The 19951-nt window shown below is 43.9% G+C and overlaps 2 protein-coding genes across 2 annotated transcripts; one reads left to right on the forward strand and one right to left on the reverse strand.

The window, feature by feature from the left end:
- The first annotated feature begins 825 nt into the window (after positions 1–825).
- Positions 826–13981, forward strand: TRIM21 (tripartite motif containing 21). Its single transcript, XM_040258672.1, has 7 exons — positions 826–879; positions 2422–2865; positions 3355–3450; positions 4696–4926; positions 9858–9880; positions 11120–11220; positions 11517–13981. The coding sequence occupies exons 2-7, from the start codon at positions 2458–2460 to the stop codon at positions 12065–12067; spliced, it is 1410 nt and encodes a 469-aa protein (XP_040114606.1). The 5' UTR covers positions 826–879; positions 2422–2457; the 3' UTR covers positions 12068–13981.
- Positions 13982–17486: 3505 nt separating this feature from the next.
- Positions 17487–18437, reverse strand: LOC120876701 (olfactory receptor 52B4-like). The gene has a single exon (XM_040258673.1). The coding sequence runs from the start codon at positions 18435–18437 to the stop codon at positions 17487–17489; it is 951 nt and encodes a 316-aa protein (XP_040114607.1).
- Positions 18438–19951: the final 1514 nt, after the last annotated feature.

The raw sequence follows: 19951 nt of genomic DNA on the forward strand, positions 1-19951 counted from the left end.
CTGGAGTGGGTTGCCATTTCCTTCTCCGATGCATGAAAGTGAAAAGTGAAAGAAGTCGCTCAGTTGTGTCCGACCCTCAGCGACCCCATGACTGCAGCCTACCAGACTCCTCTGTCCATGGGATTTTCCAGGCAAGAGTACTGGAGCGGGGTGCCATTGCCTTCTCCGTTCTTGTGCTTAGTCGCTCAGTTGTGTCCGACCCTTTGAGACTCCATGGACTGTGGTGAAGTACACAAGTGTGAACGTATTTAATGCCACTGAACTACACACTTAAAAACGGTTACGATGGTAAATATTATACGTACTTCACCATAATTTAAAATAATAATGAAACAACCTGAGAAAGTCCCTGGCTCAAGGATAAGTACACAGTTGTTGCCTCAATAAATGTCAAGTCCCTTCTTACCACTCACTGGTGTGATAATGTCCTGAAGTACTGTGGAATAAATTGCTCTCCCCCTGATGTTAAAAGAATATCAAGTCTCCTGAAAAGGAATTGTTTTTGGAAATAGGGAACAGAAGATGGCCTTTAGAGGAGACCTCCAGGCACCCCTGTCCACCCAAACCTCCTTAAAAGCAGCTCCCACATGAGGGCACAGCACGTAGGCCTGCACGGCTCCTCCACGTAGCAGATGCGATGCTTCACTCTATTACACAATGAAGACACGGGAGGGAATGCAAAGCAGGGACTAAACGCTGCGGAGCTTTCACTCGCCCCGGCCTCCAAGAAGCTCCAGACTCTAGCGGCACCTCAACCCCTCCGCCTTCCTCCTCCCTTGGCCCCGCCCACTCTCCTCCCCCTCTGCCCGCCTCCCTTTCAGACGAGGAATCGAAAGTGAAATAAGGAAGCGGCTGCCATCTACTGCGTCTCTTGAAAAGGTGAGTGAACTTGGCTAGACCGAGGTACCCCAGCTCTCCCTGGGGGACCTCTCTCCCCTGCCCCGGGTCTGAAGAGCCTCATCCAAGCCGTCCCCACCCCTAGAGATTTCGATCTCAGGTTTTCTTTCGCAACAGGTCTCCCTCAACCCTAACGCTGCAGTTCTTCCCCTGCAGCCTGGGAGGAGGCTGGGCTGTAAACCTGACTGGGATGTCCCCTGGAAGGAGCTCGGATTGCCCTGCTTCCGCCGGCACCTGAGCTGGGAAGAAAAACCAGGGAAACTGGGAGAACTAGGATGGCAACCTAGCTCGGGGGTGGTCCAGGGGAGCCCGGTGTGGGGGTAGGTCCGCGATCCCTGAGACTGCTGTCCCCAAAAGGCTCCCTCTGGAGGTGAGAGAGACAGGGTTGCTTAGGATATTAGAAAACTATGGGTCTATGCCCTAGAAGAAACAAAGGCGGTGCCAGGTTCAGGGTAGCTGAGAGAAGAGCCCAGGAAGTTCTTAATAAACCACACGCTTCTGTGTGTATGCACATACATATATACACACATATACATATGCGTATGTGTGTGTACTCAGTCGTGTGACTCTTTGCGACCCCATGGACTGTATGTAGGCCGCCAGGCTCCTCTGTCCAGGGGATTTCCCAGGTAAGATACTGAAGTGGGTTTCCATTTCCTTCTCCAGGGGATCTTCCCAACTCAGGGATCAAACCTGCTGTCTCCTGTATCTCCTGTATTAGCAAGTGGATTCTTTGCCACTTGCACCACCTAGGAAAGTGAAAGTGAAGTCGCCCAGTCGTGTCCGACTCTTTGCCACGCCATGGACATGGACTGTACCCTACCAGGCTTCTCCCTCCATGGGATTCTCCAGGCAAGAGTATGGAGTGGGTTGCCATTTCCTTCTCCAGGGGAGCTTCCCGACCCAGGGATCGAACCCAGGTCTCCTGCATTCCAGGCAGACGCTTTAACCTCTGAGCTACCAGGGAAGCCATCTAGGAAGCCCATGTACTTAATACGGATATACATGTATCCTTATGAAAATATGTAAGAATAATATAAATATTCTTATATATATTCATGTTACCGATAATTAGATAGATACCAATAACTCTTGCCTATTGCAAAGATTAATGAGAATGTATGTGAAGTGTGTAGCACCTGGCACATGGAAGGAGCACAGTCAATGGCTGCTACTGTTAACATTAGCTTCTCAACAGAGTAGAAGCCCAGTGGCCTGAGGCAGAAGATCCGGAGGTAAAGCCTGGACTCTGAGGGGTTAAGCAGAGATGAACATGATGAAAGTTGAATTGTAAGCAGCTGTCTCTCAGGTTCTCAACAATTTTTGCTATCTCTTGGGGACTCAGTGTCCCCTTCTGTCTGACTGGATCAGTGACCCAGACTATGGAAGAGGAGTGCTTGCTATTCAGGTTGAGGCTCTTGTCTTTTCTTGTTTTCACTCCCTTCAGTTCACCCTCTCTCGTGGTTCCCTTTTCTCACCTGGCTCTTCTCTTCCCTCCCTTTCCTCTTCTCCCCTCACGGCAAGATCTCTCCAGCACTATTGAAGAGGAGCATCACCCCAATGGCTTCAGCCGTATCCTTGACAGTGATGTGGGACGAGGTCACGTGCTCTATCTGCCTGGATCCCATGGTGGAGCCTATGAGCATTGAATGTGGTCATAGCTTCTGCCAGGAGTGCATCTCTGAGGTCGGGAAAGAAGGGGGTAGCGTCTGTCCTGTGTGCCGGCACCACTTCCTGCTCCAGAATCTCCGGCCCAATCGACAGGTAGCCAACATGGTGGACAACCTTAGAAAAATCAGCCAGGGTGCCAAGGAGGGCCCACACGGGGAGCTGTGTGTGGTGCACAGAGAGAAAATTCACCTCTTCTGTGAGGAAGATGGGAAGGCCCTTTGCTGGGTGTGTTCCCAGTCCCAGAAACACCGTGATCATCCCATGGTCCCTATTGAGGAGGCTGCTCAGGAGTACCAGGTGAGGCCTCAGCACAGAGGCAGGAACAGGTAAAAAGGTGGGGCCCTGTTGATGGCTTTGTTCCTCAGAGCTGGGAATGGGAGAGAGTTACCTGTGGGGCTGGGGAAAGAATAGGGGTCTCCTGCCTTCTACGTCTTATTTAAGGGGGAAATGGCAAGCCCAGCACAGTTTTCTCATTCTCTCCGAGCAGGGATGTGCTATGGGAAAATGCTTCAAGAATCTTCTTCCCTTGTGGCTTCCTGCTTAACTAGGAACAAGCAGTGCCCCTACCCTTTGTACCCCAACTGTGTGGCCCTATTTTGTAAGAAATATCAGGCTTTTTCCAAAACCTTCCCATCCACAGAGTTCCTACCCCAAACAGACTCTAGTCCTTCCTTGTTCTCTGCACTCAGGCTCTTCTAATAACCAGTATGATCTTCCCCCCACTTCACACCACTGCACCCTACTTCTTGACCTGACTGGGTATCATCTTGCTTTCGTTCTCTGCAGGAGAAGCTTCAGGTGGCACTAAAGAAACTAAGAGATAAGCAGGAGATGGCTGAGAAGCTGGAATTGGACATTGCAATGAAGAAAGCATCCTGGAAGGCAAGAGTCATATCCTGAAGGGAATCTTAGATCTGAAGCCTGGGGAGGGTCCAGCTATGCCAGTCCCTATATCTCACTCCCCAAGAACCAGCTGCCCCATAGGTCTCTTGATAGAGGGGATTAAAAGAGTGTGGAGATCAAAAAGAGCTCCCAATCAGATGGAGAGAGAGTCTTAGGAGAAGGTGCTGAGGGACAAGATACACCCTAATGCTCCTGCTTCTTGAGCCCAGTCTCTGGAGATGGCCTCAGGGTTTGGGACAGGGGAATGCCAGGAGAGATGCCCAATGTCAAGAAATGACAAGTTGTCAAGAAATGACAGTGACTATGAGGACCAGATTTAAGTGAACCGTAAAGGCCTAAGATGGGCTTCCCTGGTGGCTCAGATGGTAAAGAAACTGACTGTAGTATCGGAGACCCGGGTTCAATCCCTGGATTGGGAAGATCCCCTGAAGAAGGGAATGGCTACCCACTCCAGTATTCTTGCCTGGAGAGTCCCGTGGACAAAGGAGCCTGGCGGGCTACAGCCCATAGATTCACAAGGAGTCGGACATGACTGAACAACTAACACTTTCACTTTCAAAGGCCTAGGATAGGAAAACCAGTCTGACCAGGTAGTTACTTGACCATGTCCAGCTCACTGGTCCAAAATGTAATAGAGAGCTACAGCTTGTTCCACCCCAGGGATTAGCAGGTGGGGTGGGTCAGGGACTAGAAAGGAGCAGAAGGAGCTCAGGGCCAAGAGATCCCAGAGGAGGTAGACTTGAGACCCAGGAAGGGTAAGGCAGGCTGTGGTGCTACTGAGTGACCCTCCAGTTACAAGCAGGAGGGGGCAGCCATAGACGTTCTCAAAGACTCCTTTTTCCCAAACTTAGGAACCAGGTTATGAGCCTGGCTTTGTAGGTTTGTTGGAGTAGGGCCAGGTGTTACTCGGTCAGTTACTAAGTTATGAAGACAAGGGACACATTAGGGGAGCAGGGGTGACTTGAAGGAGGCTGAGGAAATCTCTGATACCACAGGCTGATGCAGCTGTGATAGGAGAGCAACTATGGTGCACCTCCCCACCGCACCCCGCCAGTCCCATTCCCCTCAGGCCCAGAAGCCTCAGCTTCCTTCCCAGCAAAATTGGGTATGTGTGTATTCCCAGACAGAGCCAGAGTGGAGTAGGAGTAGATATGGATACTTCCATTCCCAAATCTTAGAGAATTATGATTAAAAACCACCTCTTTCTTTCCATTGACACCAAAGGGGAAGGTTGAGGCACACAAAATAAGAATTCATGAAGAGTTTATAAGGCAGAAAAACTTCCTGGCCGAAGAAGAGCAGAAGCAACTGCAGAAGCTAGAGGAGGAGGAGAGGCAACAGCTGAGAACGCTGGGGGACACAGAGGCCAGGCTGGCGCAGCAGATCCAGGCCCTGCAGGAGCTGATCGCAGAGCTGGAGAGGAGGAGGCGGGGCTCAGCGCTGGAGATGCTGCAGGTGAGGCCTGAGGACAGCTCCCCTCTGAGATTCAGGGAGTAACTGAAAAAACCCAGAGCATCTCGGGGCTACCTTCAGGGAATACAGAAATTTGGTCCCTGGCATTTTCTTAAATAAACTGGAATTCAGACCTATGAGTGGTTTGCATTCAAGGCCTGGAAAGGTACAAATTAGAAAGGAAAATTCCATGCAGCAATGAAAAGAAATGGACATCTCTAGTGAGTGTCTGTTCTAACACACAATCAGATTCATGATCTTGAGAACGTACCTTAATCTTTCTGAGGATCAGGTTTCTCCTATGTTAAATGGATATTATAATATTACGTATCTCAGGGCCCCAACCTTGCCACCATTTCCTTCCATAACTCTAAATTAAGTTATTTTCTTTTCCTAGACCTAATTTCTCCATTTGTAAACAAGGGCAGCAAGAAATAAGCTAAATGACAAGGAGTTCCCAGAGCTTTAGTTATAAATGTAACATGTTTACACTTCTATGAGCTATATATGTATAACTGTATCACTCTGCCATATACCTGAAACATTGTCAATCAATTGTATTTCAATTTTATAAAAAGAAAAAGAGAGAACACAAGGGATCTGTTCTTGGGAGAACCACATGGGGTCAGCTTGATTTCAGTACATAAATACAAAATGCTTAGAACAGTGCCTGGCACACAGTATATGGTTGCATAAATATTATTTAATTTTATTATCATTTATGTTATAAAATACCTACTGAATACCTGCCTCTGAGGAGGGCTTACAAATAGCTGAGAAAAGAAGAGAAGCGAAAGGCAAAGGAGAAAAGGAATGAAGTTCCAAAGAATAGCTAGGGAAGAGAGATACGAAATAAGAGATAAGACAGCTTTCCTCAGTGATCAATGCAAAGAAATGGAGGAAAACAATAAAACTGGAAAGACTAGAGATCTCTTCAAGAAAATTAGAGATACCAAGGGAACATGTCATGGAAAGTGAAAGTAAGTGAAAGTGAAAGTCGCTCAGTCGTGCCCAACTCTTTGCAACCCCGTGGACTATTCAGTCCGTGGAATTCTCCAGGCCAGAAAACTGGAGTGGGTAGCCTTTCACTTCTCCAGGGGATCTTCCCAACCCAGGGATCGAACCCAGGTCTCCCACATTGCAGGTGGATTCTTTACCAGCTGAGCTACAAAGGAAGACCAAGATGGGCACAATAAAGAACAGAAACAGTATGGACCTAACAGAAGCAGAAGATAGTAAAAAGAGGTGGCAATAATACACAGAAGAACTATGCAAAAAAGATCTTTATGACCCAGATAACCACAACGGTGTGATCACTCACCTAGAGCCAGACATCCTGGAATGTGAAGTCAAGTGGGCCTTACGAAGCATCACTACGAACAAAGCTAGTGGAGATGATGGCATTCCAGTTGAGCTATTTCAAATCCTAAAAGATGATGCTGTGAAAATGGTTTACTCAATATGCCAGCAAATTTGGAAAACTCAGCAGTGGCCATAGGACTGCAAAAGGTCAGTTTTCGTTCCAATCCCTAAGAAAGGCAATGCCAAAGAATGCTAAAACTACCACACAATCGCACGCATCTCACACACTAGCAAAGTAATGCTTAAAATTCTCCAAGCCAGGCTTCAACAGTACATGAACTATGAACTTCCAGATGTTCAAGCTGGATTTAGAAAAGGCAGAGGAACCAGAGATCAAATTGCCATCATCCATTGGATCATCAAAAAAGCAAGAGAGTTCCAGAAAAACATCTACCTCTGCTTTATTGACTACAGCAAAGACTTTGACTGTGTAAATCACAACAAACTGGAAAATTCTGAAAGAGATGGGAATACCAGAACACTTGACCTGCCTCCTGAGAAATCTGTATGCAGGTCAAGAAGCAACAGTTAGAACTGGACGTGGGACAACAGACTGGTTCCAAATCAGGAAAGGAGTACGTCAAGGCTGTATATTGTCACCCCGCTTATTTAACTTATATGCAGAGTACAACATTCAAAATGCTGGGCTGGATGAAGCACAAGCTGGAATCAAGATTGCCAGGAAAAAATATCAATAACCTCAGATCCATAGATGATACCACCCTTATAGCAGAAAGTGAGGAAGAACTCAAAAGCCTCTTGATGAAAGTGAAAGAGGAGAGTGAAAAAGTTGGCTTAAAGCTCAACATTCAGAAAACTAAGATCATGGCATCCGGTCCCATCACTTCATGGCAAATAGATGGGGAAACAGTGTCAGACTTTATTTTGGGGGGGGCTCCAAAATCACTGCAGATGGTGATTGCAGCCATGAAATTAAAAGATGCTTGCCCCTTGGAAGAAAGGTTATGACCAACCTAGACAGCATATTAAAAAGCAGAGACATTACTTTGCCAACAAAGGTCCGTCTAGTCAAAGCTATGGTTTTTCCAGTAGTCATGTATGGATGTGAGAGCTGGACTATAAAGAAAGCTGAGTGCCAAAGAATTGATGCTTTTGACCTGTGGTGTTGAAGAACACTCTTGAGAGTCCCTTGGAGTGCAAGGAGATCCAACCAGCCAATCCTAAAGGAAATCAATCCTGAGTATTCATTGGAAGGACTGATGCTGAAGCTGAAACTGCAATACTTTCGCCATCTGATGTGAAGAACTGACTCATTTAAAAAGACCCTGATGCTGGGAAAGATTGAAGGCAGGAGGAGAAGGAGACGACAGAGGATGAGATGGTTGAATGGCATCACTGACTCAATGGACCTCAGTTTGAGAAATCTCTGGGAGTTGGTGATGGACAGGAAAGCCTGGTGTGCTGCAGTCCATGGGCTCTTAAAGAGTCGGACACGACTGAGTGACTGAACTGACTGACCTACTGAATATAAAAACAGTAGATTGGAAATGACAAAATAAAGCTAAAAGGAAAATAACTGAGAAAATAAAATTAAACCTTGTGCACGTTATTTTGCTCTCCCAGGAAAATAAGGACAAAGAAATGAGAATTTTAGAGAAATATTAAAATATGACTTTGTTTCTCCCTTATTTGGCCTCAGCCAGGGTTCTCATTTGGTAATACAGCTTTGATGTATATGGTCATTGCACAGATTATTGACTTATATAGTCATCCTTGTCACTTTGGTTTTTCTATGCCTGTCTACTAATCTTTAAATGGAATATAAATAACAGTACTTACCTAATAGGAGTTTATAAATAATTAAACAAGTTATACCAAAAAAAAAAAAATCGTTCTAAGCAATAGTAGCCATGTGTTGTTACTGCTACTTTTCCTAATTTTTGTTTTTTGTTGTTCAGTCACTAAGTTGTATCTGATTCTTAACAATTCCATGGACTGCAGCACACCAGGCTTCCCAAAGTTTGCTCAAATTCATATCCATTGAGTCAGCAATACTATCTAACCATCTCATTCCCTGCATCCCTCTTCTCCTTTTGCCTTCAATCTCTCCCAGCATCAGGGTCTTTTCCAATGAATATTCAAGACTGATTTCCTTTCGGATTGACTGGTTTGATCTCCTTGCAGTCCAAGGGACTCTGAAGAGTCTTCTTCAGCAACACAATTCTAATTTATTTCATAATACTATAAATAACTGAAAATTCTTAAATAGCACATAAAATTGTTAGCATTCAGTCCCTCATGACAATGCAATGAGGTGGATGCTACTATTATTACCCCTATTTCATAGATGAGAGAACTTAAGGTGCAAAGAAGTTAAGAGATTTAGTGATAGACTGAAGCTAAGAAACTTAACCAAGTTCACCTGAATAAGAGGTATTATCACCTGAGTAAGAGGTATTAAGTAGAACATACATCAATGAATTTATTTTTTAAATAGTTTTTTTTTTTTTTTAATAAATTCACTGATGTGTGTTCTACTTAAAAATCATCTCACACCCAGCAACGATGAGCTTGCCTCACTTTGGGAAACTCTGGACTACATGGTCTCAAAAGTCCCTCTGCTGTAACATTCTGTGGTTCCTCTTTTCCCCATACCTTTTCATTGTCTCTTGGTCAGATACAGTCATGAAAAAATTTGTTTGTGCTTAAAAGCCAATAAGATTGATTTGACTTGGCAGCTCTCTTCTTTCCATGATCTAAATCTTCTACCCTTCTCTGAGTGGAGCTCTCTGAGGCACTTTTGACAGGGCCTAGGAGCCTGCCAGTTCCTGGATAAGGACCCTAGGCCCTGCTACAGAACATTCTCAGATGCTTTGGTTTCATATACGTGACAGGGACAACATTAACCATAGCACAGGACAGCACTTTAAGCCCTTCCTCCCCAGCACTGCAAGTCCACAAATGAGAGCAGTTTCTGTGCATTCTGTGTGTCCTGACTGGGCTATTCTTTCTCTATGACTGGGTCTGGGCCTCAGCCAGGCAGAGCTATTTGCTCCTTTCTTCTCCCCCACCCTCCCCCACCAAGAATCAGATTTTGTAAGCTACTCTTCCTTCCCCTCTCAGAGAAGGCAATGGCACCCCACTCCAGTACTCTTGCCTGGAAAATCCCACAGGTGGAGGAGCCTGGTAGGCTGCAGTCCATGGGGTCGCTAAGAGTTGGACATGACTGAGCGACTTCACTTTCAATTGTCCCTTTCATGCATTGGAGAAGGAAATGGCAACCCACTCCAGTGTTCTTGCCTGGAGAATCCCAGGGATGGGGGAGCCTGGTGGGCTGCCGTCTATGGGGTCGCACAGAGTCGGACACGACTGAAGAGACTTAGCAGCAACAGCAGCAGCTTCCTTCCCCTGATTACAGGTCACACCCATGCTGGGTTTCTGTTTCCTCATCCATTTCAAGGTGGTCAGAGGTGTTTTTCAGGCCTTGGTCCAGAAGCTTGGGGCAGAGCAGTGTTCTGTAGACCTCAGGGTGACATCGCTTTACCCACACAACTGAAATCTGTTGTAAACTTGTGACTCTAGAACTTACTGTCTGTTTCTTGTCTCCTCAGGAGGTGAAAAGTGTCCTGGAAAGGTAAGGAAAGGTTTTCTTCATTAGAGGAGGGGGCAGTATATACCTTAAAAAAGAGTTTTAGTTACAAAACATGCATTGAAGTCATCCCCATCCTCCTTCCTGTTCTCTAAGACCCAGTCCTCCTTAAAATATGTTCTGATCTCAGAAAGCTAATTAATGGACATCTCAGTTGGTGAATGTCAACCCACTCCAGTATTCTTGCCTGAAGAGTCCCATGGACAAAGGAGGCTGGCAGGCTACAGTCCCTGGGGTCACGAAGAGTTGGACACGACTGAGCAACTGAACACACACAGTTGGCAAGGTGCCCAAAGTAACTGGCGTGTCATATCTTCACAAAGTGAACTTACAACAGACAGGGAAGTTGAGTTTACAGCCTGCTGGGACTCTTTTAAAAAGTATCTAACTGGTTTCAAACCTCTCCAAAAAAACCATGGGTAAGACTCACAGCATGGGTGAGACTCCTTGAGGTTCCTCATGGAGGTGATTCAGCTTGTGTCAGATACCTTGAGTTATGAAGTGAAACAGAAGGTACTTGTGTAATGACCTAAGACCCAGAGAGACATACAGGCTGGCCAGATGATGCAGATGCTCATGTAGCCATCAAGGCTTAGATAGAAACAAAATCCTACCTACTTTTGTCCTCCGTCCCCAGGGATCCTAACACAGATTGCTGTGGTTGTTGTTGTTGTTTAGTTGCTGAGTTGTGTCCAGGCTTCCCTGGTGGCTCAGATGGTAAAGAATCCGTCTGCAATGCGGGAGACCTGGGTTCGATCCCTGGGTTGGGAAGATCCCCTGAAGAAGGGAACAGCTACCCACCCCAGTAATCTTGCCTGGAGAATTCCAAGGACAGAGGAGCCTGGCAGGCTACAGTCCATGGGGTCGCAAAGAGTCAGACATGACTGGGCAGCTTTCACTTCACTGTGTCCAGCTTTTGCAACCCCATGGACTGTAACCCCAGGCTCTTCTGACAATGGGATTTCCCACACAAGAATACTGGAATGGGTTACCATTTCCTTCTCCAGGGGATCTTTCTGACCCAAAGGATTGAACCCACGTCTCCTGCATTGGGAGGTGGATTCTTTACCAGTGCATCACCTGGGAAGCCCCCCTAGCACAGGAGCTGTTTGCAAATTTGCATCAGATTAAATTAGCAGTCATCCACAAGGGTGGTAGAGCCATTGGATTTGGGCAGGATGAGGTAGGAGTTGGAGACAGGGTCTCTAATTCTTTTTCCCCCAGGAGTGAATCGTGGAACCTGAAGGAGGTGGATGTCGCCTCCACAGACCTGAGGAATGTATTCTATGTGCCCGGGGTTAAGAAGATGCTGAGGACGTGTGGAGGTGAGGCCAGCACCAGGGGTGTGGGACTGGCTTGCCAAGGGAGTGAAAGGGATAAGGAGGGTGCCCAGTGCATCCCTGGGTTGGAGAGAGATGGCAGGTTAGAGTAGGTGGGGCAGGTGCAGAAATAGGGAAGGTGGTTCCCTCAAAGGTCAGGGCAGGGGTCAGAGTTGGCTAGGAGTCATCTCCTCAGACAGTGAGACTCAAGGTCACCCCTTCATCCTCATCCCCCCCACCACTGGCACAGGGTTGCTGACTCTGCACACTCTCCCAGCGTGACTGTGGCCCTCTCTCTGCAGTACACATCACCCTGGATCCACAGACAGCCAATCCATGGCTCATCCTTTCGGAAGATCGGAGACAAGTGAGGCTTGCAAACACCCGGCAGGACGTGCCTGAAAATGAGGAGAGATTTGATGCTTACCCCATGGTACTGGGTGCCCAGCGCTTTGACTCCGGGAAAGTTTACTGGGAGGTAGATGTGACAGGAAAGGAAGCCTGGGACCTGGGTGTTTGTAGAGACAATGTGAGGAGGAAGGGGCAGTTTTTGCTCAACTCTGACAATGGCTTCTGGATAATCTGGCTGTGGAACAAACAAAAATATGAGGCTAGTACCTGCCCCCAGACTCCCCTCCACCTTCAGGTGCCTCCAAGCCGAATTGGGATCTTCCTAGATTATGAGGCCAGCACTGTCTCTTTCTACAACATCACTGACCACGGCTCCCTCATCTACACCTTCTCTGAATGTGCCTTTGCTGGACCTCTGCGGCCCTTCTTCAATCCTGGTTTCAATGATAGAGGAAAAAACTCAGCCCCTCTGATCCTCTGTCCACTTAAGACAGGCTGGTAAGGATCAAGATGATTCTCTCTGGACACAAGCAACCCCTCTGTTGGTTCCACTCCTCAGCAGTGGCCCTGTCTCATGTGCCCATGAACTGCAAACCACCTTTGTCTCTGCAGATGTGTCAGGATGCCACAGGCAAACTGGCACCAAGGTCACCCGCGGTCTATGTCAAATGACCTACAGTACCAGGATTCCTGCCCTATGTTGCTTTATGATTCCCTCCATGAAACAAACTACTTGCATTTGGCCCCCAAACTCATCTGGATCAACTAAAGCATGTTTCTGCCTTCTTCATGTGACTCAAGTTTTGCTTTTTCCTCTCCATCTCTAGGCTTTTGGTCCAATTTCTACTATGTATCTTGCAAAGTGAAAATGAAGTCACTCAGTCATGTCCAACTCTTTACAACCCCATGGACTGTAACCTACCAGGCTCCTCTGTCCATGGGATTTTCCAGGCAAGAGTACTGGAGTGGGTTGCCATTTCCTTCTCCAGAGGATCTTCCCAACCCAGGGATCGAATCTGGGTCTCCCACATTGTAGGCAGACGCTTTACCATCTGAGCCACCAGGGAAGTCCCATGTATCTTGCAAAGGACTTCCTAAATAAATTGGTCTCAATCTATCCCATCATTCCTATCTGTATACCTCGAGGATTATCTTCCCAAAATACATCTGATCAAGAGTGGCTTCACAGTGCCTATAGGAAAACAGGCATTAACTTTTAAAATAAAGGCTGAATTAAGCAGGCCTTATGTTGCTGTGTTAAATATCTAACCAGCTGTGATCCCTCATTTCCACTGTTATCTCCCAACCACATCTTGTTGATAGTGGTGTTGGTTAAAGAATATATCAACATAAATTGCCAGTGTGATAGTTTTTTGATAGACCAACTTGCCTAGGCTATAAGGCCCCAGGTTTTCAATCAAACACTAATCTAGATTGTTGCTATGAAGGTATTTTTGTAGATGTCATCAAAGTCCATAATGATTTGACTTTAAATAAGGAAGGTTGTCCTAGATAAGGTGGGTGGGCCTAATGTTCAATCATGTGGAAATCTAAGGGTGGATCTGAGACTCCTGTGAAGAAGATAGTCCACTTGTGAATAGCAGCTTCAACTCATGCCCAAGAGTCTGAACTTCACCTTCCTGGATAATCTGCCCTGTGGATTTTATGACTTGTCTTGCCAGCCCTCCCAGATGTATAAGTGAATTTCTTACCGTAAGCAAATCTCATAATATTTATTTCCTGTTCTCCTCCAGTTGAACCCTAACTGGTGTGAAGGCCAGGAAGGGGGTAACAGCATCACCTGATTTCAGCACACACTCTTCTTGAATTTAAACTTTTTAAGTTGGCACAATGAAGCTCTACATATGAACATCAGTAGGCTGCTTGAGAGCCACTGTCCTTCCAGGAAATGTGATTCCTTATCTAAAATAGAATCCCAGAATCTTGGCACATATGCTAAATATTTCATGAAAAACTACACAAAGATGTCAGTGACCTCAAAAAAAGCTGTTGTTCTTAGGTCTCTCTTAACATTGGACAGAAAGAAGGTACTTTGATGGAAAGATAGCAACAACAGAATCCTCAGGCAAGAGACAACATCACAGAGCTAACTCAATGTAAGTTGCCAAAGGTGACCAGTGTTTTGGTTGATACACTAGAGAGAATATGGAGAATTCAATTCATCATGAATGGGATGTGCTGGGGAAGGGCTGGATTCTGTATATCCAACATGGGTCAAAAAGAAATATTTTTTATTAGAAGGGTAGATTATGAAATCAGCTTTTCTACTTCTCTGTTTTGGGGGTGGCCAATGTAATTGATGGTGGGTTTTTTTCCCCTTCAGTTGATATGCTGATGTGAGGACACTGCCAAAATGATATAAACTTAAATAAATTTTTATTTCTCAAAATCTGAATACCTTGGCATATTGGGTTACCCTGATGTTTGCAGATATATTACACAGATGACATACTGCCATCCCCTGCATCTCCACCAAAAAGAATTAAATAGTAGAGGTTTCATAGTATCTCAACTTTTATCCCTACCAATAATTACTAATAAGTGATCCAGGTACACTCCAGAATATCACACATAAGATTATCATACTAAGTGAAGTAAGCCAGAAAAAGACAAGTATCATATGATAACACTTATATGTGAAATCTTTAAAAAATGATATAAATGACCTCATATATGAAACAGATATAGAAAATAAACACGGTTATTAAAGGGGAAAAGGGGGTTGGAAGAGATAAATTAGGAGTTTAGGATTAACATATATACCCTACTTTATATAAAATATATAACCGAGAACCTACTGTATAGCACAGAAAACTATACTCAATATTTTGTATTAACTTATAAGGGAAAAGAATTTGAAAAAGAATAGATACATGTGCATGTATAATTGAATCACTTTGCCATTCACCTGAAACTAACACAGCACTGTAAACTATGCTTCAAAAAACTTTTTTTTAATTCTCTTGAGAAATGAGAGATTTACCAGCACCAGTTCTAATTTTGATTAATATTATCCTTTGCAATTCAAATAAGGTCTCTTGGCTTTTTAATCTCCTTTGATACCACAACTTCCTTTTGAAATATTGATAGAAGAAGCAGAAATTATTATAGCGAAGTTTTAAAGATAAACAAGCTAAGACAGGAAAACGTTAAAAATCTGTCCAGTGCTTACTCTTTGTCAATATTCAAGATTCTATTTATACTTTAAATTTTTGGTTCTATTACAGCCATATGATAAAAGCATGATCAAGAAATTTAAAGATTATGGTGCCCCTCACTTATTTATGAAAATATTTTATATTAAAACATTTCTTAAGATCAAATCAGCAAATTTCAAGTATATAATACCATGTTTTAAACTATAGTGACCATACTGTACATTAGATCCCCAAACTGAAAGTTTGTACCCTTCAAGCAATATCTGCATTCCCCCTACCCCCATGCCTCTTGAAACCACCATTCTCCTCTCTGCTTCTGTGAGTTCAATTCTTTTTTGGATCATCCATATAAGAGAAATCCTACTGGTTTTGTCTCTGCTTCTGGCTTATTTCATTCAGCATTGCATGCAGATCCTTACCGTCTGAGCCCCAAGGGAAGCCCTAGTATAAGGTACTCCAGATTTATTCACATTGTCAAAAGTAGCAAGATTTCCTTATTTTTATGATTGAGTAATATTCCATTGTGTGTATGTACCACATTTTTCTCTTTTTTCTCCCAGCTTTATTGAGATAGAACATTATGTAAATTTAAGGTGCACAATGTAATGATTTAATACACATAGCAAAATTATTACAATAAACTTTGTTAACACATCTATCACCTCACATAGTTGCATTTGTATTAATATATGTTTGTGGTGAGAACTTTTAAAGTCTATTCTCTTAGCAACTTTCAAATGCACAATGAAGTATTATTAACTATAGTCATCATGCTATATGTTACATCCTCATAAAATACTCATCTTAATACTGAAAGTTTGTACCCTTGAGCACCTTTACCTGTTTATCCTACCCCCAGACCCTCACCTCAGGCAACTACCAATCTTTTCCCTGTTTCCATGAGTTTCTTTTTAATTCCACTTATAAATGAGATCATACAGTATTTATCTTTAGCTTATTTCATTTAGTTCAATATTTTCAAGGTTCACCCACGTTGTAACAGATGGCAAGTTTTCTTTCTTTTTATGGCTGGATAACATAAGTGTGTGTGTGTGTGTATGTGTGTGTGTGTGTGTGTGTGTGTGTAATATTTTCTCTATCGATTCATTTTTCAATGGACATTTAGGTTGTCTCTATGCCTTAGCTATTGTAAATAATGCTTCAGTGAACATGGGGATGTATATATCTCTTTGAGATACCGATTTTGTTTTCAGATACACAGAAGTGCAATTTCTGAATCATATGATAGTTCTACTTTTAATTTTTTAAGGAACATCCATACTGTTTCCATATTGGCTCCACAAAAATTTACATTGCCATCAATACCACACAATGGTTCCCCTTTCTCCATATCCTTGCCAGCATTTTTCACCTCTTATCTTTTTGATAATATCCATTCTAACAGGTTTGGGGTGATACCTTATTGTGGTTTTAACTCACAGTTCCCTGGTGATGTTGAGAATCTCTACATGTTCCTATTGACAGTTTGTATGTCTTCTTCAAAAAATGTCTAATCAGGTCTTTGCCTATTTTTTAGTAAGGTTATTTCTTTTTGAGTGTGTGTGTGTGTGTTATTTTGCTATTGAGTTTTGCTAACTAACTGAGTTTCATTGGTTCCTTATATATTTGGATATCAATCCCTTAGCAGATATATGGTTTGCAAATATTTCCCCCTATTTCATAGTTACCTTTTCATTTTACTGATTGTTTCCTTTGCTGTGCAGGAGCTTATGGGGTCTTCCCAGGTGGCTCAGTAGTAAAGAATTTGCCTGTCAATGCAGGAGACACAGGAGACGTGGGTTTGATCCCTGGGTCAGGACTATCCCCCCTGGAGGAGGAAATGGCAACCCATTCCAGTATTTTTGCCTGAAAAATCCCATTGACAGAGGAACGTGGTGGGCTACAGTCCATGGGGTCACAAAGAGTCAGACACGACTGAAAGCGCACACAGGAGATTTTCAGTTTGATGTAGTCCAACTTCTTATTTTGTTTTTGTGTGATATCAAGAAAATCATTGCCAAGACCGATGCCAAGGAGTTTTTCTCCATATTTTCTTCTAAGATTTTTAGTTTTGGGACTTAGAGTTAAGTCTTTAATTCACTTCAAGTTAACTTTTGTTTATGGTGTAAGGTAAGGGCCTAATTTCAATCTTTTGCATATGAATATCCAATTTTCCTAACACCATTTATTAAGAAATTGTCCTTTCCTCTTTGAGAGTTCTTGACATCCTTGTCAAAGATTAACTGACCAATATACAAGGGTTTATTTCTGGGCTTTTTATTCTGTTCCACTCGTCCCATTTCTAATTCAGAATAAACGTTTATTATACCTCAAATGTATATATTATTAAATGAATACATATTCTGTCTAGATGTTTTAGTAGATAAGTTTATTGTAGGAAATAATTCTCATTGTTTAATATAACTTAGTTTGGTTTTTATATTTCTGTTTTTCTGGGGCCCTATGCATACACTGAGAAGTCTCTAAGAGAATAAGCTAACTTCCCTAAGGTCAAACACATCACTTTTGGAAAATCCAGTACTCAAATCTAATTTTGATCCAACAGCTCATGCTCTTTCCTAAATACTACCTTTCTCAAGGTAACACAGCGTTCTATCTTTCAAAATCACAACAAATAATTTTGCTCACAGTCAACACAACCCTTACTTCATAAATCTCTACAAAGTAAGCAAAGGAATTGCAATATCCTATGTTGACAATCATATCACCTGTCATACAAACTCAGCAGAGTTTCCACTGTGAAGACAAAGTACTAACCACACGTTCTCGAATCTGCCTGGTCTTAACACCATAAATGATGGGGTTTAACATAGGAGGAGCTAACATGCAGACATTTGCCAGCAGAATGTGGATGCAAGGAGGAACGTGATGCCCAAACCGCTGGGCAATTATGGTAAAAATGCCAGGCAAGTAGAACATGGAAATGACACCAAGGTGGGAGCCACATGTGCCTAGCGCCTTTTGCCGAGCTCCTCGGGAGGGAAGACGGAAGACTGCATTAAGGATGAAGATGTAGGAAACTAAGATGAGCAAGGCATCTACCACTACAGTAGAGAGAAGGACAGACAAGCCATACCAGACATTGACACGGATATCAGCACAAGCAAGTTTGGCAACAGCCATGTGCTCACAGTAGGTATGTGGTAGCACGTTGCTATGGCAGAAAGGCAGTCTTTTCACCAGGAACACATCTGGAAGGATCACAGAGAAACTCCTCAGGACCACAGCCAGACAAACCCTTATGATTACTGCATGGCTGAGCACTGTGGTATAGTACAATGGGTCACAGATGGCTACATAGCGGTCAAATGCCATGGCCAACAGAATTCCTGATTCAGCAATGAAGGTGGCATGGATGAAGAAGATTTGGGTGACACAACCATCAAGGGAAATCTCTCCAGCATGGAACCAGAATATGGCCAGGGCTTTGGGCACAGTGGTAGTAGACAGGATGAGGTCCGCCACACCCAGCATGCAGAGGAAGAAGTACATGGGCTCATGGAGGCTGCGTTCAGTCATGATGATGAAGACAAGGAGGCTATTCCCTAGGACAGCAACAAGGTAGGAAAGAAAAAACGGGAGGGAGATCCATGTGTGCTGGTCTTCCAGGCCAGGGATCCCCAGCAGAATGAAGAGTGAATGGCTGGGACTCGTGTGGTTAGGGGTTGCCATGCCCAGAATGAGTCATCTGGATGTTGGTGTATGGGATTTGGCAGTCATCTCTTTTCTCTTTCCAAAAAGGTGACTGGACCTGGAGTGGGGAAAATGGAAACAGATCACTTTTCTCTGGGTGAGAAGTGGAAATGGCCCTGGTTAGAAACCAGGAAACATGGGTTAAAAGTCCTCGCCATTCTATTCAGCAGCGATGTTATCTTGGTAACATTACTTCCCTGCTCTGGGTCTCTCTTTTATTTGTCACTTTAAAACTAAAGTCAGACATCAATATGAATCCGCCATGGGTGTACACGTGTTCCCAATCCCAAAATAATAAATAAATAAATAAATAAACTAAAGTCAGGGAGAATCTAGATTAGATATTTGTAAGTGAGTTCTCCCAGCTCTAGAATGCCATAGACCTTGGCATCAGGTTGTTATAAACAGTTGAGAGCTGTGAATAACCCTGCATTTTCCACCTTATCAGAATGTGATACACATCTCAAAAGGAAAATGGTAACTGAGTTCATTATCAACTTAACAAACCTTACTGAACACATACCATGGCTCCTGGAGGACCTCCCTGAGAAGAGTCAGACAATTAAACAAAATATCTATACAATACAGATAGTGTAGAGGAAAAGTTAAACACAGGAGCTGTGGAAGCATGGAAAGCTTCCTAGAAGTTCAGAAAAGGATTTCTAAAGGTGCCAATTTGAGTTGAACCTTAAAAAATAAACAAGTTTGCCAAGTAAAGTCATGTGAGGAGGAAGAATATGAACAAAGTCACAAAGATTTGAAAGGAAAAGGAGTTTGTAGGGAAATTATAATGATTCAGGGTTACTATAGCCTGGAGGGCATGGCAGGAAATGATAGGAAATAATGTGAGGCAGTGAAGTAGGGGTCAACTCACTGAGGGTTCTGGGTATTGATGTAAGGAGTTTAGGCTTTATGTTGAAGCAGGGAGAACCACTGAAGGATTTGCCATGACATGGGGGCATGGTGAAGTTTGCATTTGAGGTCACTCTCTCTCTGGCTCTGCTGTGTAGGAAGATGTGGAAGGGAGGAGGCAGGTTGGAAAACAGGGACCAAGGACAAGATCAACTGAGAGTATCTCTGCTCTAAGGGCTGCACGTGCATTCTCTCAATCAACATAGCAGGAAATGACTGTAGTCATTTTCCCATTTTACTGATGGAGAGCAAATAGAGCTTAGAGAGTTTTTCATCCCCCACCCCCCACCCAAGGGCACCTGGCTAGTAAATGGTGAAGCTAGGATTTGGCTACCCACGAGATGCTTTGAAAATCACACCATGTCCACCTCACTCCACCTGGGTCCCCTTCATCAGGTGATTGTGATTTCCTGGTTCCTGGTTCAAGGAAAAAAAATCTGTTACTTCCCTTAACCATCCTCATTCTGCCAGCTACAAATTTATATTTGAATTGTCTTCTCCCTCTTCCTCCCACTCAAGGCTCAGCTCTCCATCTGTGCACTGGACCCCAACCTTCCCTCCATCAATCTGTCACTCCGGCC

This window comes from Oryx dammah, unplaced genomic scaffold (assembly GCF_014754425.2).
Source record: "Oryx dammah isolate SB20612 unplaced genomic scaffold, SCBI_Odam_1.1 HiC_scaffold_17, whole genome shotgun sequence".
In the NCBI taxonomy this organism is placed as follows: domain Eukaryota; kingdom Metazoa; phylum Chordata; class Mammalia; order Artiodactyla; family Bovidae; genus Oryx; species Oryx dammah.

What these genes read in the sequence shown, in the direction of transcription:
- TRIM21 (XM_040258672.1), top strand. Translation starts at nt 2,458, where the DNA reads ATGGCTTCAGCCGTATCCTTGACAGTGATGTGGGACGAGGTCACGTGC. An exon ending in CAGCGCTGGAGATGCTGCAG is followed by an intron (nt 4,927 to 9,857) that starts GTGAGGCCTGAG and finishes TTGTCTCCTCAG; the next exon opens with GAGGTGAAAAGTGTCCTGGA. An exon ending in GTGAAAAGTGTCCTGGAAAG is followed by an intron (nt 9,881 to 11,119) that starts GTAAGGAAAGGT and finishes TTTTTCCCCCAG; the next exon opens with GAGTGAATCGTGGAACCTGA.
- LOC120876701 (XM_040258673.1), bottom strand. Translation starts at nt 18,437, where the DNA reads ATGGCAACCCCTAACCACACGAGTCCCAGCCATTCACTCTTCATTCTG.